Here is a 23,298-nt window from a genome sequence, read left to right on the forward strand (position 1 = left end):
CACAGGGAAACCTCAGATCTGTGGCTTTTAGATGCTTTTCTTGTCAAAGTAAAATTCCTGACAATCCAAAACACACACTAATAACCACTGACTTTTAAACAAATGTTTAAAGATTGCAGTCACAAAGTGACCAGGAAGCACCCATTTGAAACCAGATTCAAATAATTTAAGCTGAGTAGGGTGACTTATCATGTAGTGTCATGTATTTTATACACTCTTTATTTGACAATGATGGGGTTTTTTGCTTTAATGTAAAGCCATTTAACTAAAATAAAAATTAAGCTTGAAGGGCTTACTGAGGATCACTTTATATTTTGAGAGGGCAAGATGTGACACAGATACAGCTGAAGATTCATGAGGAATAAAGCTACTCACTGTTTCCAGCTGAGATAGATTTCTTTCTTGATTCTGTTTTTTTGATTTAGCCAGCTCAGACACTTGACCAATCCATCTGTTCAGTACCCTTCCCTCCCTCAGCCAAAGTGTCACAGTGCCAAGTCTCCAAAGAAGAACTGAGGAGGCTGAAAAGAAAAAACAAATATCTCAGATCATCTGTCTCAAATCTGCACTCACCTCTTTTAAGTGAATATAAAACTGAAGGTAATTTGAGATTGTTCTTTGGTCTAAGTCACAGTTAAAGCAGCTAAGCAGTAACACTGGAAAAAGCAGTAGAATAGCTAGGAGAGGTAGAATGACATTTTAAGGCTCCAAGAGTTTTGCTTTTCGCTTAGGTGGGGTCAGGATCAGGTAACACATGAACCAATACAAATTCATGAGACAACAGCACAGTAATTCAGTTTGCTGTTCACTTCGAATCCATGTGGAATGCTGCTTTTTTTTTTTTTTTTTGTTAGTGGGGAAACTAAAAAATTACAATATAGTTTTCTACCTCCTCAGATTTAACCTGAGCATCAGCCAAGCCTGCATACCTCTGCGTTTGTGGAAGTTTGCATAGTACGCTTTTTCAGGGCAGTGACCTAGTCTGCTGGGGCTGATGTTTGTGTTTGTCAAGAACTGAGTGTAAGAGTTTGGCTCATGATTTTGTGAAATATTAAAAGTATAATTTATTTTTATAACGTGCATTATAATGTATCTCAGTACTGTGTCATCCAGCCACCTTCCTCCTGAGGGGACTGTTTCACAGTGGAGAGGGGGCAACTTGGTGCAGTCCACCATAGGAATTTAACAGCACTCAATGCAAGATCATATGGGAGAAAGAGGTGGTTTTATGTTATGAAATCTCTTTAAAAAGTTGATTTTATTCAGTCAGTATCACACCTGTGTACTCAAAGCATCAGAATGTATCTGTCCACGTGGTCTGGCTAGGATTGCCCATGTGCGACACTGAAGACAAAAAGGACCTGACTGTCAAGTCCTCAGTGTTTTTTCTGGGCTTACGGTGATGAGTGGTGATAAACTTGATTTTATATGGGTCTTTGAAAGCAAGCTGTTGAAAAGATAAGTTAAAAAAACCCAGACCATCTTTTTCTGGTAGTAATTTTTTATGTTAATATACCACAAAAACTTTCAATTTAATTATTTTTTGGTGTAAGAGAAGTGCTTTATGTAAATAGTGCCTGACTGTGGACAGAGAATCTGGTTTTGCTTCTCTGCTAATGGGCAATGACTTCAGGACCACCAACTACAAGACCCTCCTAATTCAGCATCACCCTGCTCCAAGCCTTGCTATTCCCAAGGCCTGCGAAGGGCACACATGGAGTAGTGCTGCTGGCTGGCAGGAGAAAAAGGGGAAATTATGAGCCAGCTCCAGCATGTTGTCCTCATAATTCCTGGGATAGAAAGGCCATGGAGATGATCACCAAACCTGTTCTGGAGAGGGAAGAAGCAAGCAGAGGAGTGTTAGAAGCACTGGTGCAAAGCAGGGTTGCATTGCAGACACTGTAGCACTGTGATTGTGCCAGGGAATAGTAATGTGGAAAGTTTTTGTAGAATTGTATTTCCTTGAGGAGAACGTGAATGAAGCAAGAGTCTGTTGCTGGTACTAGGGAGGGTGCTAAATGCTGGCTGTCTTTCCTACACCCATGCCTAGTTTGGATATGTACTGAACTCATCGGGACAAGGCTTGGTTTGGAAACAGAAAATAGCTATGAAAAATACTCATAAGAAAGTAAATGCTTTCTGTAGATAAAATAAAAACAATGTCTGCCTGCATAAAAAAATAAAATAGTGTCATTCATGTGGAAGGCAGAGATGCTGACAGTTTCTATTAAGTTCTTTAGAGTGTCTGGTCTCTGACTTGCTGGTCCAATTCAGGACAGAGAAAGTTATCTGTAATTTAATGATACCTCTTCTGGGAAGGTATTTGCGTTCTAGCAGTGGCTAGAGCTGAGTACATATTGGGCAGATTTCTGTCTTGTGCAGCTGTAGCTCATCAGGCTGTTAGAGAGCATGAGTGCTAACATCTGCTTCAGAGTGGCTGTTGTGCTTGCTGCAGGATTTCTCATCTTGGCCACCTTTTTCCACAGAAAATATATGTAGCAATTATTGTGGAAGGCTCTATCCCCCTTGGTCAAGTTTGATTGAATTTAACCACCAGGTTAAAATTATAGCGGAAGAGGTGCTAGGGTGGATGTATGACCTCATTACAGAAGTTTAGTTGCTTTGTGAAATGAAGTTAAAGATAGCTTGGGGAAGAGCAGGAAGAGAATACGTCCGGATCGTAAGAGGTGTAAGGAGAGAAGGTGGAAAGGCATCCTTTCCTGAAAGCCCTGGCACAACAAGGAGTTTATAGCAGTGGCCATCATGCTTTAAATCTGTTTTGAGTAGTGGAATATATGGAAATGAACTAGCTTACAGCATTTGGAGTGGGGAGGAAGGAGATGATTTCTACATCGTCGTGATGCACTATAAATGGTTCTGGCTGGTGGAGCAGCTGTGTGACGCACGAGGCAAGGGACAAAATGCCAGTGTTGCTATCATTTTGGTTTTGCTCCTTCTTAGGAATGGGTGGCAGCAACCACTTCTGATGGTTTCTAAGGCTTTTTCACTTCCAGGCCCATACGAACAAAGAAAATAGTCAAATAGGCTTTTGGAAGCTCTAAAAACCTAAAAAGCAACTATTTGATCCTTTAGGAAGGTTTCCAAAACAATGGCTGGCAGTAAGAACAAATGATCCAAATATATTTCCAGAAAAATTTCTTAGCTGTAGAAGTAAGCATGGATTTTACTGGTCATATGGTTTGAATTCAAAATTATGCCCAAACTTTTATAGCTCCCACTGGATTCTTGAGGGTTTTCCCTTTTTGAGGTTCTTAAGAGCATTGGGTTGCCAAAATGCTAGTACTGTATATTTGGGATGGTTAAAGAGCTGTGGACATTTTTCTCCAGCCTGTTACATAAAGATATAATCCGTAGAATGATTTGAAATATTAACATTGTTGTCAGAGACACTTGAGTATAAATTTGTTTATAAATGGGGAAAACTAAGCTAAGACTGTCACATAAAATATGTTGTAAATTGGGAGAAGTATTAGAAACTGTGTTTTCTGGCAAGCACACGTTATTCAGTGGGATGGTTCTTTTTAATCCATTGTCCAGCATTTTCCTCCCATACTTCATGGCAAATCTGATGTTGCATGCTTGCCACCACTGTTGTCTGTATTTTCTGTCCATAACAGAAAAAGGTAAGGTGGCTTTGAACTTCTTTCCAGATGGATCCTGATTCAGACTGCCTGTGTGACTTGGAACAAGAGACTAAGATTCAAGTACACAAAAAGACATGGGTGACAAATCAGGATTTATGAGGGGGAGCAGTGATCTGGATTATCACTTTCTAGGGATGATTTATGTATGTTTAATCAGCTCCCACAGTGACAGATCCCAAGCAGGCGGAAGAGAGGAATTCACAGCTACAAAACACTTGCCTGCAAGAATCCAGCCATTCTAGCCAGGCTACTCAAGCCAAGCTATTGCTGTCAGAGAAGTGTTTTCCAGAGAAAAAAAATAGTTAAGAATTCACTAGGGCATTTGTTACGGTTGCATACTGAGGAGGAATGTTTCCCAGATTTTCATTTATTTTCTTAGTATGGGAAGTCTAGGACTAGATCCATCATTTCTTTCATGTGTTCTGGTTGAGACAGTTGATGCCCACTGGATAGGTTCTCTCTTCCGTTTTTTTGTACTGCCTTTCAATATGAACATGCTTGCTAGCTGTGTGTTTCTCGATTTCCCCAATTACCCCCTGTGTACCCCTGGGTCAAGAGTAGTGGTAGCTGGAGAAATGTTGTCTCTGTTTTGGGCAAGCAGTAAGGCATGATACATTGTATGTTTGCACCATTGTAACCACATACAATTTCTGCTTGCTCCCACGACTCTATTGTTGGTGACATGTTCAAATTAAAAGGATTTTATTTTACAGTTTTAATGTGTATGCCTTAAAATTTCATATAGGAAGGTGAAATTCTCCTAAGTTATATGATTGTCGTGGTTTAAGTCAAGTTTAACTACCTGTCGATCAGAGTGCAACAGAGGTGGAAGGTTACTGCAGAGTGAGACAGGAAGGGAAGTGGAACTGAGCTGTTGGCTGTGAACATAATTTTAGGTTTTGGCTCAACTTTCTACTGGAAGTGATTGCAGTAGTAAGATGTGGAAGTTGTAGAAGAATTGATGGCTATTTTAATGTGGTCATCGTTTCCAGAACTGTGTGGCACTTTTGTAGCCAATTCATTACTGCAAGGGAATTTTCTGGAATGTAAGAGATTAACTATTAACTGTCTCTATGTCTCATCTCTTAGTGATTTTTGAGAATGGGAATACTCCAAGCACAGAAACACTATGTCATTTTCTTGTCTGTTATGAGTACCCGGTGACTTGATTTGATTAGATTTTTTTGAGGACATAGACCTCAAACTTCATGAATCTTATAAGGTATTACTGGTCATGGGCAGCATTGAAGTCTCAGGTTTTTACCTGGGTGTCGTGTATAACGCTTCCAGTCTATAAGAAGGCTGCTTAGAAATTTTTCTGCTGTAATACCGAAGTCCCAGAGGCCCAGAATTAGATTGCCTGCATTTATTCCATATTAATTGAACAGCCATGATCTCTTGCTCAGAGAATTAGTATGGATAGTGTGCCCAGTATAGGATGAGTGTTTTCTACAGGGACATTGATTTAATATAATTCACAGGGAGTTTTGATCTGTGTCTACAGAGGCAACGGGTGAGAAAACGGATAAAAATCAAATGCAGATGAGAAAATGGAATGTTATATATGGTAAAATAAAGAAACAGACATTGGCTTAATGACATCCAAGAAACACTTCTAACCAAGCTCCAGGATTCCAGAGTGTTAATCTCATTAGTTTCATATTAGTGTCTAACTGTCAGCTCCTGAACCCATATGGAATCACAGAAATTCATGTCAGATACAGAATCAGGTTAGAAATTTAATTTTTTAAAAGTAGTTCCAGTTTCTTGTTTGAACTTGGTTGTGATTTTCTGTACTGGATTACTGACTTGCCAAATTCTCTTTAAACAGTTGCCTGTCATTGTGCTGCTGAAAATTTCCAGGTTTTTCCATAAAACCTGAAGATGTATTTATTTTCAGCAGTGATTACCATTCCTGCCAGTGGAATCCCAGTAGTTTTGGCTAATTGTAATATGGCTGTAAATATGTGATTTCCATGGAAATTAATTTAGTCACAGGAATTTTTGTCTTTTTTTTAATATTGATGGCTTTGCTTAACATGGTTGCCAAACACATGTATGGTTTAAAGAAAAACTATTAACATTAGAGAAGGTTGTTTATATGGAGCTGCTCAGTACATGTATGTACTGCTTTTTTGAATGAAGCAGGAACTGCTTAAGGTCTCTCTTGGATTTGTGCTGTTAGCAGATAAGGAAAAACCTCCTTTAGCTCAAAGAGGACATGTTCTGTTAGACCCTACTGGTAATAATTTCATAGCAACACCTTAATGCAATATTTTTTAGTTTTAATCAAATGGTTCCTTAGCCTGTGCAAATTGCCATTAAGTTTATTTAAGTAAAAAAGTACTTTCTTGAAAGAACTTTTTTTGTACTATTATTTCAGGGTGGGATAATGTTTACATAATATTTCCAGACCCAAACTTATACCGACAGTTTTAGTGCTAATCCTGTATTTTAAACTTTTCGTGTTTTACTTTTTTTTCCCCATATGAGATTGGACACAGGAAAAAACAAAACAAAACACCCCCCCCAAAACAAACAAAACCCCCCCACAAACAAACAAAAACCAAACCAAAACCTCCCCAAAACAAAACTCCCCAAAACAAGCAAACAACCCCCCGAAAACTAAACCAAAAACCCCATAACTTTTTGTCAATGTGCTGTGAGCTTGAATTCAGTCTTTACATATTTTTTTGTCTAGAAATGTCTGTGATCTTTGGGGGTTCTTGTGTTTCAGGTTTTGTTTGTTTTGTTTTAAGGAAGTGTTTGAAAATGCCATGTGGGAATGTTAAGCAAGGAATCCAGAGACCGTACCATTACAAAATGCATCCAGTGACTGGAGTATGCATAATAGTAATATTAAATTAATTTAACTTATTATTAACTTTCATTTTAAGAGTAACCTTATTGGTACACCAGGACAATTTTTTACTTGTTAGTTATTGGCATATGAGTCTGGTGCCAGGATTCTAAAGTCTCCTTATAAACAAAAAATAAACAAACAACAAGCTCCTGTATTCTTCTCTTCAGTAATTTTTAGGTGTATTTGAGATGCTTTATGCCTCATGAAGTCAACATAGGCACCTGTCTGTACATATACAGAAATATGCTGTTGTTTGCACCCTGTTAGGTAGTGCAGCCTTGGTACACAGTGGGTCCAAGGCAGCAAAGTAACACAGTAAACTGTTTCCAAGAAATGTAGTGATTTGCATTGACTTTGAGAGCATTACCGAAAGGTTTGTCAAAAGTTACTTACCCCTGTACCCCTGCTGAGCTGACTTAGTCATATCAGCAAAATGGTAGAAATTGTTCATCCGATGCAACTGCATACTATATTTTCAAAATACAGTATACAGATTTCGAAGTACTATAGAAAACGTCTATTTTAATTGTTTCATTAGCTAAAAGGATAAGAAAACATTCAAGTGGATGATAACATTGATTCTTAGCATACTGTTTAAGAAACATCTACTATTCATATGAGAAATCCAGTTTTGACAATCCAGTGAAACAGTAGATGAAAGAAATGTAACTTAGTTTCTGCATATACCCAAAGTTTTAGTATATGTTATCTAAGTGTAACTCAAATCAAATTTGCAGCTATCATTTTCCTTCCTTAAAGTGTTCTCACATGGTTATCATTTGTCTAGATTAACCTTGTTTCTGTTTACATACCTCTTTTGTAATAAAAATGGTTGAGCATCATGTTGAGAGTGATGTCATGCTGCTCACCTGCATAATGACAATAAAATAAAATCAAATCCATGTTCTGAATGTGTTACCTTTTTACTACCTTCCTTACGGGGCCAGTTTTGTTTGCTCACTAGCTGTTTGCTCAGCGAAGACTACTGTTGAGATGTCTGTAGAGAGATGAAGGCCTTTTCTCCTGGTCTTTTATTCTTAACTTAGAACTGAGGAAAGCATATTAGTAGTTTAATTATGCCTTCTAAATAATTTATATGAATGTAAAGATACAGAATATAGCAGAAACATATTAGTAGATATATAAATCACGATACTTGTATTCAGAAGCTGACTGCCAATGTTAATAGCTTTTTAATATATAATTATGTATTATTTTTAATGTAATGCACAATTTTTTGTCTTTCTAGGTATGGCATGAACTGCCTTATTCAATTTGAGGATTTTGCTAATGCTAATGCATTCCGCCTCCTGAATAAGTACCGTAACAAGTATTGCACTTTCAATGATGACATTCAAGGTAACAGACTCTCGTCTCTTCACTCCTGTGATACAAGCCAGAAAAAAATGAGTCTTAATTGATACACCAGAGGGAAAAAAAATGTATCAGCTTTCCTATGATGTTTGACAATGTTCAGTACAAGTCACATTTTGCCTTGGGTTTCCTCAGCATGGGCTTCTGGTGAGCTGTCTTTGCTCTTAACCTTTCCCCTCTCATTTATGCCCATGCTTTATTTAGATAAATCTCTTCAGGTTTTGGTTTTTTTTAACAGTTTAATCTGTGAATGGCTTTACCATATAAATTATTAACTTCAGATCTTTGGGCAAATGTCAGAGCTCAAGCCCAGCCTGTACTTCCCTTTGGTTTTTTGTCACTGCAGTGACAAGTGCTCCACTGTTCCTCCATGTGACAGAGCTTGCTTGATAAATGTCAAACTGTATTTCAGTTCTTAAACTGACAACTCAGTTAAATATCCTCCTAGTTTTCCTTGTAGTCTCAGGGCTGCATTCCATTTTAGAGGGAAATTATCCCCCGACTCTGCTTTCCCATCTGAATCATTTGTAGCAGCTGGCAAAAGAAAAAGATTGAGGATGGAAACATCAGGAATGGTCAATCTAAATGGGCATCTTGTCCCTTTCCTCCCAAGGAGAAGGACAAGCACATCCTTCTGATGAAGTAGCAGATGCTGCTGCTTGCATTGCCTTATTTCTTGTCAGGAAAAGAGCACTGGAAAAAATAGCTTATTCTAGGGCAGTAAGCACACTAGCTGCCATCCTTATGAGGAGACTGAAGTCAGACAAACTGCTAGAGAGAGGTACCTAAGGAGGACCCTGGGCACCCAGATGCCTCTTACCCCCTCATTTTTCCTTAGGTAGATGGAGGTCCTCAGCCATGACAGGATAAAAATGTGAGTTCAACTGTCTTTCTGACAGTTTGCAGTGACACTTTAAGCCAAACATTGGGAGCTTGAGTTTTCCAGAAATCCTTCTTGAGTCATTCTTGGATCTTAGGTCTTATTTCAGGAACTCAATGCACAGTGATAGATTCAAATAGCCCTTGTCTTTCTGATGTTAGGGATTTGGCTAGCTACATGAACTATGTTTCTGTTATGAGCTTGGCTGAGTTTTACTCCTGCATCTGAAACAGATTATGAAGGACAAACTCCCAGATGGGAAATAAACTAATTATTTAAACGTCATTTCTCTTCGTAAGAGAGAGACTTACCCTGCAGGGTCTGGGTGTAGGCATGGCTATGACAGTCCAATACAGCAGACCAAACAGCATCTGGTAGTTTCCCTAGTTGTTTAGAGACCCAGCTCCCACAGGGAATTATCTTTCCTTGCAGGGTGAAAGTCCTCACCCCAAATCAGATAGAGACTCAACTAGAATGTAGTTTCAAAGAAATAGAAGGGAAGCTTATCAGTAGAAGTGTAACAAATATGGGTAAACTAAGCTGAGAAAGTCTTCCATGTCTCCAGATGCATTTTAAAACCACTGCGTTCTCTCTCCTGCACCTTGGAAGGAGGTGTCTTCACATTCAAAACTGCTGGAAGGTATCTGTTTGGCTTTTGGCTGAACTGCTGTAGTAGCTGTTGGTCTTCTTTAGAAGTGCAGCCATGTGCAGTGTTTTAATTTATTCAATTTCTGCAATCTAATTTGTGTTTCTGGGTCTTTTGATGTTTTCATAAATGATGTCTGGGACTTTCGGGCGATCTCCATCCGTAATGCTTGTATAGCTTCCAAGAGGTGAAAGCGGATGTATTCAGTCTGCTCTGATCTCCGATTTGTCATCATATCCTCATAAATACCCTCTGTATGCTGGTTTTTTTTTTTTTTTTGTGGGCTGTCATCTTCCTCCACAACATGGCAGTGGAATAACAACAGCCCAAATACAGATCCAGTGATCTTTTCTCCCTCTTTCTATTACAGCTTTCTAAATCCTAAGGATCATTCACTTGACAACTTTGATGAGGTTATAGAGGCAATCCTTAGAGATTTTCAGTTTCTAAATGGCATGATTTTTTCCAGGTTGCTGGAAAGAGTGGCCTTCTCTATATGCAAGTTGTGTTTTCTACCCCTACAGCAGTAAAGCTGACAAGTAGCATCAGGCCAATAAAAGCAAACACGCACAACACTGTATACGATTTGCCATCGTAATCTGAAGATAGTGCTCATGTGATAGTAAACATAATTTCCCCTAGTCCAAATATTTTTCAAGCCAAAGCTACTTTAGTGATCAAAAGAAATATTGAGGAAACACAGTGTCCAGGAGCCTCAATTCTGAGCGGCAAGAGCCACTGAGGAAGCCTCAAGTCCTCAACAGGACTTGCCCAGGAGCCAGCAAAATCTTGGAGCAGATTCTCCTGGAAAGCATGCTAGGGCATATGAAAAACAATGAGGTGGTTGGTGACAGCCAACATGGCTTCACTAAGGAGAAATCCTGCCTGACCAATTTGGTGGCCTTCTATGATGGGGCTACAGAACTGATGGACAGGGGCAAAGCAGTTGACGTCATCTACCTGGACTTGTGCAAAGCGTTTGACACTGTCCTGCACGACATCCTTGACTCTAAACTGGAGAGACATCAATTTGATAGATGAACCACTCCGTGGATAAAGAATTGGCTGGATGGCCACACACAGAGAGTTGTGGTCAACAGCTCAATGTCCAATTGGAAACCAGGAACAAGTGGTGTCCCTCAGGGATCGGTGTTGAGACTTGTCCTGTTCAACATCTTTGTCAGTGACATGGACAGTGGGATTGAGTGCACCCTCAGCAAGTTTGCTGAAAACACCAAGCTGTGTGGTTCGGTTGATACGCTGGAGGGAAGGGATGCCATCCAGAGGGACCTGGGCACGCCTGAAAGGTGGCCAATGCCAACCTCATGAAGTTCAACCAAGCCAAGTGCAAGGTCCTACACCTGGGTCGGGGCAATCCCAGGCACTGCTACAGGTTGGGCAGAGAAGAGATTCAGAGCAGCCCTGCAGAGAAGGACTTGGGGGTGTTGGTTGATGAGAAACTGCACATGAGCCAGCAGTGTGCGCTTGCAGTCCAGAAAGCCAACTGTATCCTGGGCTGCATCAAAAGAAGCGTGACCAGCAGGTCAAAGGAGGTGATCCTGCCCCTCTGCTCTGCTTTTGCGAGACCCCACTTGGAGTACTGCGTACAATCCTGGTGTCCTCAACATAAGAAGGACATGGAGCTGTTGGAGCAGGTCCAGAGAGGGGCCACGAGGATGATAAGGGGGCTGGAACGCCTCCTGTATGAAGACAGGCTGAGAGAGTTGGGGCTGTTCATCCTGGAGAAGAGAAGGCTGCGTGGAGACCTCATAGCAGCCTTCCAGTATCTGAAGGAGGCCTATAAGGATTCTGGGGAGGGACTCTTCCTTAGGGACTGTAGTGGTAGGACAAGGGGTAACAGGTTCAAACTTAAACAGGGGAAGTTTAGGTTAGATATAAGGAAGAAGTTCTTTACAGTGAGGGTGGTGAGGCACTGGAATGGGTTGCCTAAGGAAGTCGTGAATGCTCCATCTCTGACAGTGTTCAAGGCCAGGTTGGATGGAATCTTGGGTGACATGGTTTAGTGTTTGGTGTCCCTGCCCATGGCAGGGGGGTTGGAACTAGATGATCTTAAGGTCCTTTCCAATCCAAACCATTCTGTGATTCTATGAAGTTTCACGTCATTTAGAAATACCTGAATTAGATCAGGTTGCTAGCTTTGCTGATCTCCAATATATTTAGGAAGGAGTCACAAGGACAGAGTGGCATTTTCTTTTAAGACATGAGATGTGGGGTTTTTTTTGTTCCAGCTCCTTCCTGGGAACGGACCAATGCCAGAAGAACTGGGACTTGTGTTGCCAAACAAATAGGTTTATCAGGGTGAAAGATGTTCTCTGCTTGATCACCCTTTGAAGGAGGCCTGGTTGGGATTCATGGTTTAGGAGGTTGAAAATCGCTTGCAGAAATGAACCTGTTCCCTTACCTGCTGCAGGATGTTGAACAAATCTCCTAAGATCAGTTAAAGAAGGGGTCCTAGGTGCGAGTCCAGGATTGCAGTGTCTGAAATCCTGCTCAGGGTGGAATCAGCTCGTACCATCCCTGCCTGCCCCTTGGCAAACCCAGCTGGGGCTGGGCAGGGTGCTGTAGAGCTCCCTTTCCACACCCATCCTGGTTTTGGTGTGTCTGTTGAAAGAGTTTTTGCTACTCAAGCACAGGCAGTGGCTTAGGGCAAGTTTGCACATCTTGAGAGAGCCGTCTATTTGTTTTACGTGGGTCTCTCAGTGCTTATCGTGTGGTGGCTGGTTGTAGTCATTGCCACGTAGATAAATTTGAAATCATGGCATAAATTTCTCTAGCCTTCCTGTCTCTATGCAGGGCAATTGCTTTAATTATTTCAATTATTTTGATTTTTTCCCCAACCCTGTACTTCTAAAATTGTCTCAATTGACAACAACAAACCTCTGCAGCATAAGCCAATCTACATAAAATGTGTTCTCTATGCAATATAAATCTGGTTTTATTCTAGCATTACAGCTCTATTTCTCTGTGCCCACAATTGCAGTGCTGTCCCCATTATGGACACAGAGCCTGTATTTTATGCCAACAAAAATATTTACATGGAGAGATTGCACTGGATTGGAATTAACTTTGATATCTATCATGACCTTAGAGGTCATTAGTTTTAACAGCTGTGTTGTTTAATTGCATCAAAATTTAATGAAAAGAAACAGACCTCAAATAAAAATGCAGAGCACATAGATTTTTAGATAATTATTTCATCTTACTAGTGTGGTTTGGTCTAAAATGTATACTAAATGTTCAGCAGACTGCCATTTGAATAATTAGGAAAATTATACCTGGAAGTTATGTTATGACCAATTCAATGTTACGTCAGTGAAGTTCTAGAAATCAGATTTTCTCTGTCACAAGCATTGCCCTTTTTAAGATTTAATTCTTCCTAACACTAACATTGAAATGATACATTTGGTACCTGGAAATTCCAGTTCTTGAAAACAAATTGTAAAGAAGGTTTGGGGTTTGTTGTTGTGGTTGTGATGAGCATGGGGCTTCCAATTCATTCTCTAACCTAGAATTTGAAGAACACAAAGTTGAATGACATGTAATAGCTCATATGTTGATATCGTCTATCTCAAATCCTATACTATGTGCAAACTGTAGAAAACTTCTTCCATAGTATGAAGTGACATTTGCTTCCAGGTGAAACAGACGTTGGGATTTTTTAAAACAAAATAATTAAAAAAGCCTATTAAGACATAGGGTTATGTGAATTTTGGGGTTGGGTTTGGTTTTATTTTTTCCAGTATATTCAGGATATCTCTTCTGTTACTCAGTTTCATTTATTGCTCATTATCAATTAAAAAACAGAAATCTGTTCTCACTGTGTTCCTGGGCAGCCAGCTCCTGCTTGAGCACGGGGGCTTGCACGAGATGACCTTCCAGCCTCAGCCACCCTGGGCTTCCGGGACTATGTACCCCTTTCCAAATATGCCTCCATTTCTCCTTGGCTGGAGCCTTTCTCCCTCTTTCTGCTCTCTTCCTGCCTGCCTGCTGCAGCTCCAGAGCAGGTCAGCATGCATACAAAGCTTTGAAAAGCCAGCTCATGGTGGGGAGAAGGAGCGCGCACCTCTTAAGAAGGTCCTTTTGAACTACCCACAGCCATAGCATCTGCCTTACTAGCAGCTGAGATTACACCTTTTATGTAGGATCTTTACTCTCTCCTTTTTTCCCAGTAAACGTAGGAGAGGGGAATGGATTTTTTTTTTCCCTGGCACTCTATGCAGTGTTATTGACTGGCCATGTTAACATGTGATTTCTATTATACTGTGTATTGAGAAATACGAATTTTACTTTTACCACTTCCTAATGTTTTATTCCAGAATGAATACCTCAGATTTTAGGATATGCTGCAGAAATTCCTCCTCTCTTCTTGTTTGCAAGCTTTTTAAGATAAGGTAGGGAAAATGACATAGAGGAATTACTAATACTTGACAACAAGTTTTATATTTTGAAATTTTAAGTAATGGACAAATGCTTCTGTGCTGTAAGCCATTTCTTTCTAATTTAAATGAAATTAAATAAAACTACATGAAATTAAAGTTAAATCCTTGTTCCTCATGTTTTGGGGCTTTTTTCCCCCTTTTTCCTTTTTACTTTAATTGTTGCATCTGCTGAAAGAAGACTCTGTGCTTCAAAGCATTTATAATGTGCCAGCCCCAAAAGGCTGTGGTCTCTAGGATTTCCTTTGACATATTCATGCTCCGTCATACAGTTTACAGTAAAGAGTAAGGCTAAAGAATCTTGGACAGGAAACAAAGACGTGATAAAGAATAGTGTACTTCGAATTTTCACATCTCCCATATTTTTATGAGATATGACTTGCCTTCCTAGAAAACTGTAATGAAGTGTTTTCTGTTGCAGCAGCTGCAGTGCATTAGGGAAATATTCTTCTTTTAAATTTGCTAAGGTTATTCTTCTGGCAATTTGGGGAAAATAGAATTGGTTTTCAAAATCATATCCGTCAACAGTGTCTGTCTTATTCTGCACACAAAGGATTTAACCTGTGCTCTGTGGAAGAGAAAGGTGAAGCCATTTCTCTCCTTCCTATAGCGATGACAGTCGGAAAAGCAGTAAAATTCTGTTTCTGCTTTGTAATGTTTGCGCAAAGTGGTTAGGCTTTGGCAGATGGATGTGAATTGCATTTTGATTCTTTTCAAAAACTCGAGTCAGTATTCAGGGTGAAATTTAAGGTCATGCTGTTAGCCAGAGCAGTTCCGGTTAAACAGATCTGCTATTCACACTGACGGTGCCCCCCTTTCAATAGGGAGGAATAAGGGAAGCTGCTGAGGAGGACTGATGACAGGCGCTGCCAGCAGCAGTGATAGTGGGTTCAGTAATTTAATAAACTGGGTTATTTGCTTTTTAGAGTCAAGTGGCTGAATAAAACCAATGTGGAGTGCTTTTAAAATACAATTTTTAGAGCAGTTCTGTGCAAAACATGATTCGTGAGAGATGCAATATTTAAGCCTTTATACATTGTTATAACCTTTCTTCTAAAGCACCCTCACAATGAACATACAGGTAATGGTAAATAATCCATTATAATTATTCACATCCCATGTAAATAATCATTGCAGAATGTTACTGACATTCAATGTAGTATTTTATTCATGTTTCATATCTCTTTTCTTTTTCTGTAAAAGAGAAGATAGTATTGGAACAGAGTTTGTAAATGCATACCAACTGGTAATACTTAACTGTACTCCATTTTTCTGGTTAACAAACTTAGCAACAGTACATCAGCCATGAAGAGAAGCAGGATCCTAGCATTCCCATTCGTTAGAAATTTATGGTGTCTCACTTTGCCTCTGTCACCAGGAAGTGGCTTGAAGAACAGCTTTCCTGGCTTTCTGAGAAGTCCTCTGATGAGGACCAGGGTGCTGTGGTGGCCACAACTTCTGTCTTCAAGGGCTGGAAAGAGAGAGGACCTTACAGTGCTCCAGCTCAGCTTTCCAGGAGACCAGATCAATGGTTTTAGGAATAAGCCATGTTATGTAGGCTTCCTCCTCCCCTGCAAGCACAGCTGTGTAATATAAAATAGAAGAAAGAATTTGGCATCAAACTAGAGGATGGGATTTATGTTGGGTTGTTTTTGTTTTTTTTTTGCTTGTTATAAGGATTGTTTGGTAGAATACCAAGGGAAATTGAGAGCACACTCTGACTTCTCTCTTCTGCCATTTTTCGTCTTTGCCAATTTGGCACTCACCAGAGGAAGACTTAATTTCATCCGGGAAAGGAACAAGCTAGCTCTTGGATACTGTGGGGTGGAAGTGTGTCAGCCCAATGGTTGTTGTTCCCAAAGCTATGCCTCAAAATTTTTTTAAGTTTTTTTTTTTTTTTTCTAATTGAGAAATGAGGGAGAAGAGAGTGAGTGATCTCAGCTCTCAGAAGAAGTCATAAAAATGAGTAAATCATTAAAAATGACAAATCTGTATGGTCTAAAGTTTAATTGGGCTGAGAACAAGGTGTCCTGTATTTCTGATGATTTAAGGGAAGCTTCATAATCAAAAGCATGTAACAAACCTTCTAGTTCTAAAGACATATGTTTTTGAACTCTTCAGGCAGACTTACTTCAAAGAATTGCTTTCTAAAGGACTTCCTAACTTTTAGTAATGTTTAGCTTTTATTTTTGAAGATGTAACTGTTCATGAAACTCAGATGATCCTACCTCTAAACAACATATTCAAACCCAGCTTTCAACACCCAAATGATGTCTTTTAAGGAGAAATTTACCCAGTACTAGGCTTCTTACTATTTTGGTTCTTTTAGTTCCTTAGTTATATGTATTTGAAACTTAATGGTCTGTGTACCTGCATTACGAATACTTGTTTTGAGCATCTCCTTGAATTTAATGTAGAGATAACTGCTATCTCAGCTTTAAACTGCCTTGCTTATGAGAACGTGGACTTGTGAATAGCAAAAGTATATCCTTCAGGTGAGCCACACATTGAAGGCAAATGTCTAAAGGGCAGATTCTGGACCAAATGCTTATAGAGGGCTGGTCATACCCATTTCATACTTTTTCTGAAGGAAAAATCAGTAGCAATGTGAATTCTCCCCACAAAAGGAACCAGGCAGCTTGTAGACAATTGCAATAAGGACTGCGGTGATCAGGAACAGAATTGCAGAAACCAGCAGATCTCCTTCTTGCAAGTTCTTGAAGGCTTCTCAAAATCATTTATGGCCTCATCTTTGGTTTTCTTGGGTCAGTTAATGGCAGCTGCTGCCTGGAGAAGGAAGAATTCAATTCTTAGTCCCAGAACTGAACACAGGGGACATCTCAGGGCTGATGTTTGTCTCCCTGTGGTTCAGCTGTCACTGAATCAGATAGGCATCATAACTCTTCAAGGACAGTTGAAACCCATTTTCCCACTTTGAATATCTGTTTGTTAGTGGCTGATAGAGCTTTTTCAGTCCTGATGAAATCAATGCTGTCCACTGTCGGTTATTCAGAATCTCCTCTAAAAAGACTCACGGAGTACAACATTTCTGCTGGCATCATCCACCTCACTACCTTATCCCCATCTACAGGATATCTTTATGGATTCTCTAAACTTCTTGAAAACTGATGCACTTTCTCAGTTTATTTTTTTCTAATATTTGATGAATACAAGTTCCTTGCAGGAATAAGGAGTCTGACTGTCTTTTTTGGTCCACCTTGTGCCTGGGATTTAGTGACGATGATAATTCGTGAAAAATACAAGCTTGTTACCTGAAGTCAGTAATCCATGAAAGAAGACCTTCCCTCTCCTGTAGACTTTGTTGGGGAGAAGGAGCAACTGGTCTTCAGATCAGAAAAACCAGATGCCAAGTCCTGGTGACTAAATACTACTTCCTTGAGAATGACAGAAGCTGAGAGCTAGACTCAGCAGTGCTAACGGTTCGGCTGCAGTGTTGTATGTAGATTTGGGTGCTGCAACTCAAGAAAGATAAGAAACAGATGGATAGTCCAGAGGAGAGAAATGAGTGCTAAGTGTTTCAGAAAATATAACTTTCTGAAAGAGTGGAAGAATTGAGATCATTCCATGTGAGAAAAGCAGGTTGGGACAGCCTTAGTCTTCAAATATGTCTTGTTGCAAGAAGAGAACAGGTGGTAGATAAGACAAGAGGCTAAAATAGAAGAAGAAAACCATTCAGATTCGATTTTTCAACAGAAAGTATATTGAAGCACTGGAATAGCTTGCTGGGGAGATCATAGGAATATTTGAAAGAAGATGTTAGGAACAAGTTAGACAAAGCTCTGTCAGAAATCACAGAGGTATGGTTGATCCTGCCATTGTGAATAGGTTTGGGTTAGATGCTTGCTTGAGATCCTTTTATTGCCCTATGTTTTATTAATAGGTGTTTCTCATGATGAGGACCAAAATCTTTCCATTCAAAGACAGACAAGTACCTCATTCTTTGTGGTTCTGAACGGGAGAAGAAAGGCCTCCATGGCATAAATCATAAAACTAAATGTTAGCCTTTTCCCCTGTGTGACATAACTCAAAAATAGATTTAAGAGGTACTTCTAGTGTTTTAGATGCTAGTAAGCTGAAACCTCCTTTACAGTGGACTGGAGTCCTGAGGGCTTTCAGATGCAGTAGAACAGTCAGTGTCTTAAATAAGCTGGCCTTACTCTTTCAGCTAGCTTAGCTTCTCTGTAAACGTTCACAGTTTGCTTTTCTACTCTGACAACCTCCCCATGAGAAATAAAGTTTTATTTTAGTCTTGTATTTTACTGTATTCTAACTATTTGAAGAATGAGACCAGTATCTTCATTTTCAGTATCTGGAGTCCTTCAAAATACTCTTGTCTGGGCTCCCACACCCTTTCTTTCTAGAAGAGGTCATAACCAGAATATTTTGTAATAGTTGGAATGGCCCAGCCAGTATGCCCATCCAGTAGAATCAATCAATCGTATTTTATATAATGTTACTCTGAAGATATTCCTGCTTACATTTACCTTTAATAAGAATAAAGTAGAGCAAACTCCAGTTCCACTGAACTTTTTTGTTACTACCCTAATTACTTTTAGTCAAAAGATGCTGTGGAATTATTTAAAATGTAGTGCTTTGTAATTATTTCCAGAATAACCAAATGTATTCTTTCTTTTATTGTTTTTCTTTCAGGAACTGCATCTGTGGCTGTTGCAGGTCTTCTTGCAGCTCTGCGTATCACCAAGAACAGGTTATCAGATCACACAGTGCTGTTTCAGGGAGCTGGAGAGGTAGGTATGAAAAAGGAAACTTGATCAAGTTACGTGTATCCAGTTAACAAGATAAAATGTGTAGAAGCATCACTAACATCTGGTGAAAGTTGGTTCTTAATTCAAATGTAAACTTACAGAAAAATCTGATCATCTGATCAAGCCTTGTGTTTTTCATGAGACATTTTGCAGAGATCTCTTCTCTTTTTAACACTTCAGAGTTTAGCTCTTCAGCTGTAAATTACTGAACTGCTGTCGTTATGAATAAGCAAAACTTTTTGGAAAGATGAGGAAATATGTCAGGCCACCAAAGAGGTAGGAAATAAAATGCATTTACCAAAGTCAGTGTTATTTAGGAAGAAGCAGTGCCTCTTTGATTTTTCCTGTCATTAAATACAGTTTTTCAGTATTCTTCATGTTGAGATCATCCATTTCTGAAGATTTTTATGCACATCATTTTTTCATACTAATTTTTCAGTATAAATTTCTAAGCCACTGACACATAAGTGAATACTGTACTTATCTACAGTGTGGGTAACTCTCATCTCTTGTATGAAGTCTACAACCCCATGAAGGCTTCTGAAAGATAATGTTCATGGTCACCAAAGCCCTTATAGGTGCAATATACTAATCCAGCTTTGTGGAGTCCAGATATCTTTAATCTGATTCAATAATCTGATGCTGCTGAGGTGTGTAGTTTTCAGAACAACTTGCATCGATGTCTGACATGTCAACACCTTTGTACATCAAGACTGTCCATCTCTTTGAAGTTCTTTCCTCTGGTTTTGCTCCATGTTCAACAGATGGATGTATCCACAGTCTAATGTTTATTTTTTTCATTAGTATTGTCAGTGTGCCTTTTGCTGCAGAGGCAATTGTAGATATCATCCTTACTTTAGAATGGGAGCTCATTCCTAATAAGGCTACTTATTTCTTAACTAAAAAAGGCAAATCCTGCTTGATTCTCACTGAAGCTGAAAAATAAAGAACAAGAAACAGAATCAACTCCATAAAGATGTATATGAGTAATCAGAAACACTGAGTGGTCTGTTGGCTCATTCTTTTGCCTGCTTTTCAATATGTACCTGTATGACATTTGATCTGCTGGATGAAATATTATAAAATCCAGTAAGAATGATACATGTTTCAGCAAAGTATTGATAAGTGATTTTTTTTTTTTGCCACTGCTTTCACTGGGACCACAGCCAAGACTAGAGTTACCAAACACATGAATAGTAGGTAAAAGAAGACATACCCTCTTGATGGACATTTTAAAAAAAAGATAAGAGCAAAAAGTCTTTTAGGACTGCATTTTACTTTCTGGCATGCTGAGTGTGGTATCCTTTGTTTAAATCACAAAAAGAAAATAAAAATAAATGAACAAAATAAAATTTCAAAGAAGAAACAATAATTAACGTATTCTGAGATGATTATGTGGAGTAAATTTCATTAGAGTTTAAACATTTATTACACTCTCCACACTGTAAATGCCATCTATACTATGATTTATCTATATGATTTAAGATTTATCTATACTATTTATCTACATTATGGTTTCTAATTACTAAATGGTAGCAACAGTTGATTAGCGTTTATGAAAAAATAACAATGTAGTTTTATTGTTAGATAAAATTACAAAACTTACCTAAATAGTGGGTAAAGGAAACAAGTGAGCAGGGGATTTCTTTCATTTCTGGTATTGTATGCTACTTCTTTTCTCTTTCCTTCAGGCTGCACTGGGGATAGCAAACCTCATTGTTATGGCCATGGAAAAAGAAGGGGTATCTAAAGATGCAGCTATCAAAAGGATATGGATGGTTGACTCAAAGGGATTAATAGTAAAGGTAATACAAATTTCTTATTCCTTTAAGTATCTTGATAGTTATTTACAGTCTGTAGATAAAGGCAAGAATGTACTATTTGTGAAAGCAGCTACAAGAATTTATCTTGACATAGCAATCTGTTTTTCTTTTCTGAAGTGTATTAAATGAATGACAGACTCCCACGTTGCTCTGGGAGGAGTGGTGGGACATGATTATGCTTGGACTTCCTGCTCTATTTCTATTAGGGATGAGCACATAATGAAGAGAATTTTTCAGCAGTTCATTAAAATATGTGTAAGGAAAGAAATGTTCAACTTGTGGATTTAATATTTCCCATGTTAATGCAACTCTTACTTGTTAACGCAGTCTCGCATAAAAATGTACAGATACATTATTGGGATTGCAAGCATGTCGTCCTTACATAAGGAGTGAGATATATTGCATCAAATAGCTTCTATGCACAGTGATCTAGCTCATGTGGCAGATGTTGTGGTCTGTACTGCTATCAACACTGGTCAGAATTTGAAGCTGCTGAGAGACTTCATCAGTCACCCTTACCTCATTCCTTCCATGTGCCAAAATAAAGAAACATATGAATTCCATGTGCCAGAATAAAGAAACTGGTATATTTTAAAAGGTGGTTATGTATTAAATGGTTTATAAGCTACTTAAAAGAAATGGATCAGAGGCCAGTTGGCTTTGCTTTTCCACCGTGCCCATTGGTTAGCTGTGTTTATAGTCATCTTTGTTGGTACTGCACACTTGTGCGGTGTTCTTTGGCTGTCTAATATCTAAGATCTTTTGTAGTTCACCTACCTTTGCTCCTGGAGCACGCATTCTTCAGTCAGTATCTGTGTTGGTTTATTGAACAGCATCACAGCACCTTTCACTCATACTGTTAAAGGGAAAATAGTAGGATCATAGACATTGAGATGGGAGAGTATTATTAAGGTCATCTTGAACATCCCTTGCCAGAAAGCACAGAAGTAGCCTGATCAGGTACAGAAGAGTGCTGGTATTTCCTACTATATATGACACTATTTCCACACACACCCCCCCCGCCCCGGTGTGTGTTTATTTTAATGAGTGTTTTTGATCCTTTTGGTTTTCATCTAGTAGTCTTAAAGTGCTTTTGCATTCAAACACAGATGACTGAAGGCCCAGACCTAGAGGTTGCCTAAGAAGAATGGTGTGTCACACATTTCCTTCACCATAGAGACTGGGATTATCAAATAATACAGTTGAACTAAAATCCCTCCTGGTGGTGTTAAGGAAACAAACTGGTGGGGAGAGAAGTATAGAAACTTCGCAGCCCTAAAGCAGTAAAACAGGTCTTGGCTGCGTGTCCGTCCAGCCAAGGTGGTTAACCAGCCCTTCTCTCCTGCTCGTTTCTTCTTCCTGCTTCATTTACACCTCTCACTGCTAATTTGCTACTCAGCCGAGAAGCTGGGTTGTTGCTTTTGGTACGCAGCAACTCATTCTTTTCACACTTTCTAAATTTTTAGTGACTCGGTGACTATATACTTTCCTCCCCATCTTCTAGCTTCAGCACTCTCAAGTAGTGCCAAAACCAATCAGCATTGCACACAGCCTCAAAGTTCCTTTCCTCTGCGTATTCTTCCTGGTGAGGCTTTAATTTGGGTTTTGTCCAAAAAGCAGTCCACTGAATTTCATGTTCTGCCTGGAATGTATTTGTGAACTATTTGTGATAGCCAGACATAACAGCTCTCTGAGATATATTAGGGCTGAATTTGTGGCCAGATGTTGATACCACAGTGGGAGCTGACGGTGCACATTTCAGGTCATTGCTGGTGTTCCTGGAAGACTTGGGAGTGCCAGTCTTCCCTTCTGGCTGTCCTGTGGGGCTTGAGAACTGGTGGGTGCTTATGGCTGTATTGTGTTTGAGTGCAGAACCTGCTGGACCTAGAAGGTGGAGATACTTCAGTGCAAGTCCTGAGCTGGGCATAAGGAAACTCATCCTTGGTCTAGCGCTCTGCAAATCCTCTCTTGGATTTCTTCTGCAGCTAAATGTGGCCCCTGAAAAGTAAAAAAAAATTAAAAAATGCCCTCCCCCAAAAGAAAAAAATACATCTTAAACCTCTTGAAGCTTGTGATTTAACTGCTGGGAAGTCATGTATACAGAAAGTAAATAATTAAGCTATTCCTGGTTCCTTTTTCTGGCCTGGGAGAAATGCTGTACTTAGGTCGGCTTAGGAAATTATTTTGGCTTTAGCTGATTGCAGAAGAGTGCTGCAAGACTTGAAGGACTTTCCAAATGCTTAGAAATGAAGTAAGAGAAATAAAATGAGGAAGATTTGTGAGAAAACTGTACAGTGGGAACGACTCTGTTTTTGGAAACCTTTTCATTATTGCAAAGGTAAGATTTACCAAGCAACAGCATAGATCACCAGTTAACCCACTTTTGCATAAGCTAAACTGACTTTTGTTTCTTACTACGAAGGAGATGTATCAATGGAAATCTGTCCAATGAGAGTCTCATAGAATTTGCCTCACCAAAACGTGCTTGATCAAAGGAGTTTTACTTGAAGGAGAGAGACCTTTTCAGTCCTAGAAATACACTGATCTGTTGCTCTAGCAGTATGAGAAATAGCAGAATCTTTGAACGCTCAGCAATTTCTTTGTCCAACTAAACATATTTTTACATCATTTTTATTCCATGCTGTCCTTTGATCGTTAATTTTGTAGTGCATGATCGTAGATTTAAACATTGTTTCTCTTTTCATCTATTTTCTGTAGTATTTCAACCAGTGCAAACCAAAGGAAAATGAACTTGGAACTTTTGTTGCCCTGACCACAAAGGTTTTCCACCTTTTTCTTCTTC

General features: G+C 39.2%; 1 protein-coding gene across 2 annotated transcripts in view; it reads left to right on the top strand.

Moving 5' to 3' along the window:
• ME1 (malic enzyme 1) overlaps positions 1-23,298 on the top strand; it is a 170,290-nt gene that overhangs the window by 122,698 nt on the left and 24,294 nt on the right. For both annotated transcript variants that reach the window (XM_030490125.1, XM_030490126.1), the window contains exons 7-9: positions 7,778-7,887; positions 18,557-18,654; positions 20,364-20,477. In XM_030490125.1, coding sequence (XP_030345985.1) covers positions 7,778-7,887; positions 18,557-18,654; positions 20,364-20,477 — 322 coding nt within the window. The remainder of the gene's footprint in view (positions 1-7,777; positions 7,888-18,556; positions 18,655-20,363; positions 20,478-23,298) is intronic.

Source organism: Strigops habroptila, chromosome 6 (genome assembly GCF_004027225.2).
Source record: "Strigops habroptila isolate Jane chromosome 6, bStrHab1.2.pri, whole genome shotgun sequence".
Taxonomy (NCBI): Eukaryota; Metazoa; Chordata; class Aves; order Psittaciformes; family Psittacidae; genus Strigops; species Strigops habroptila.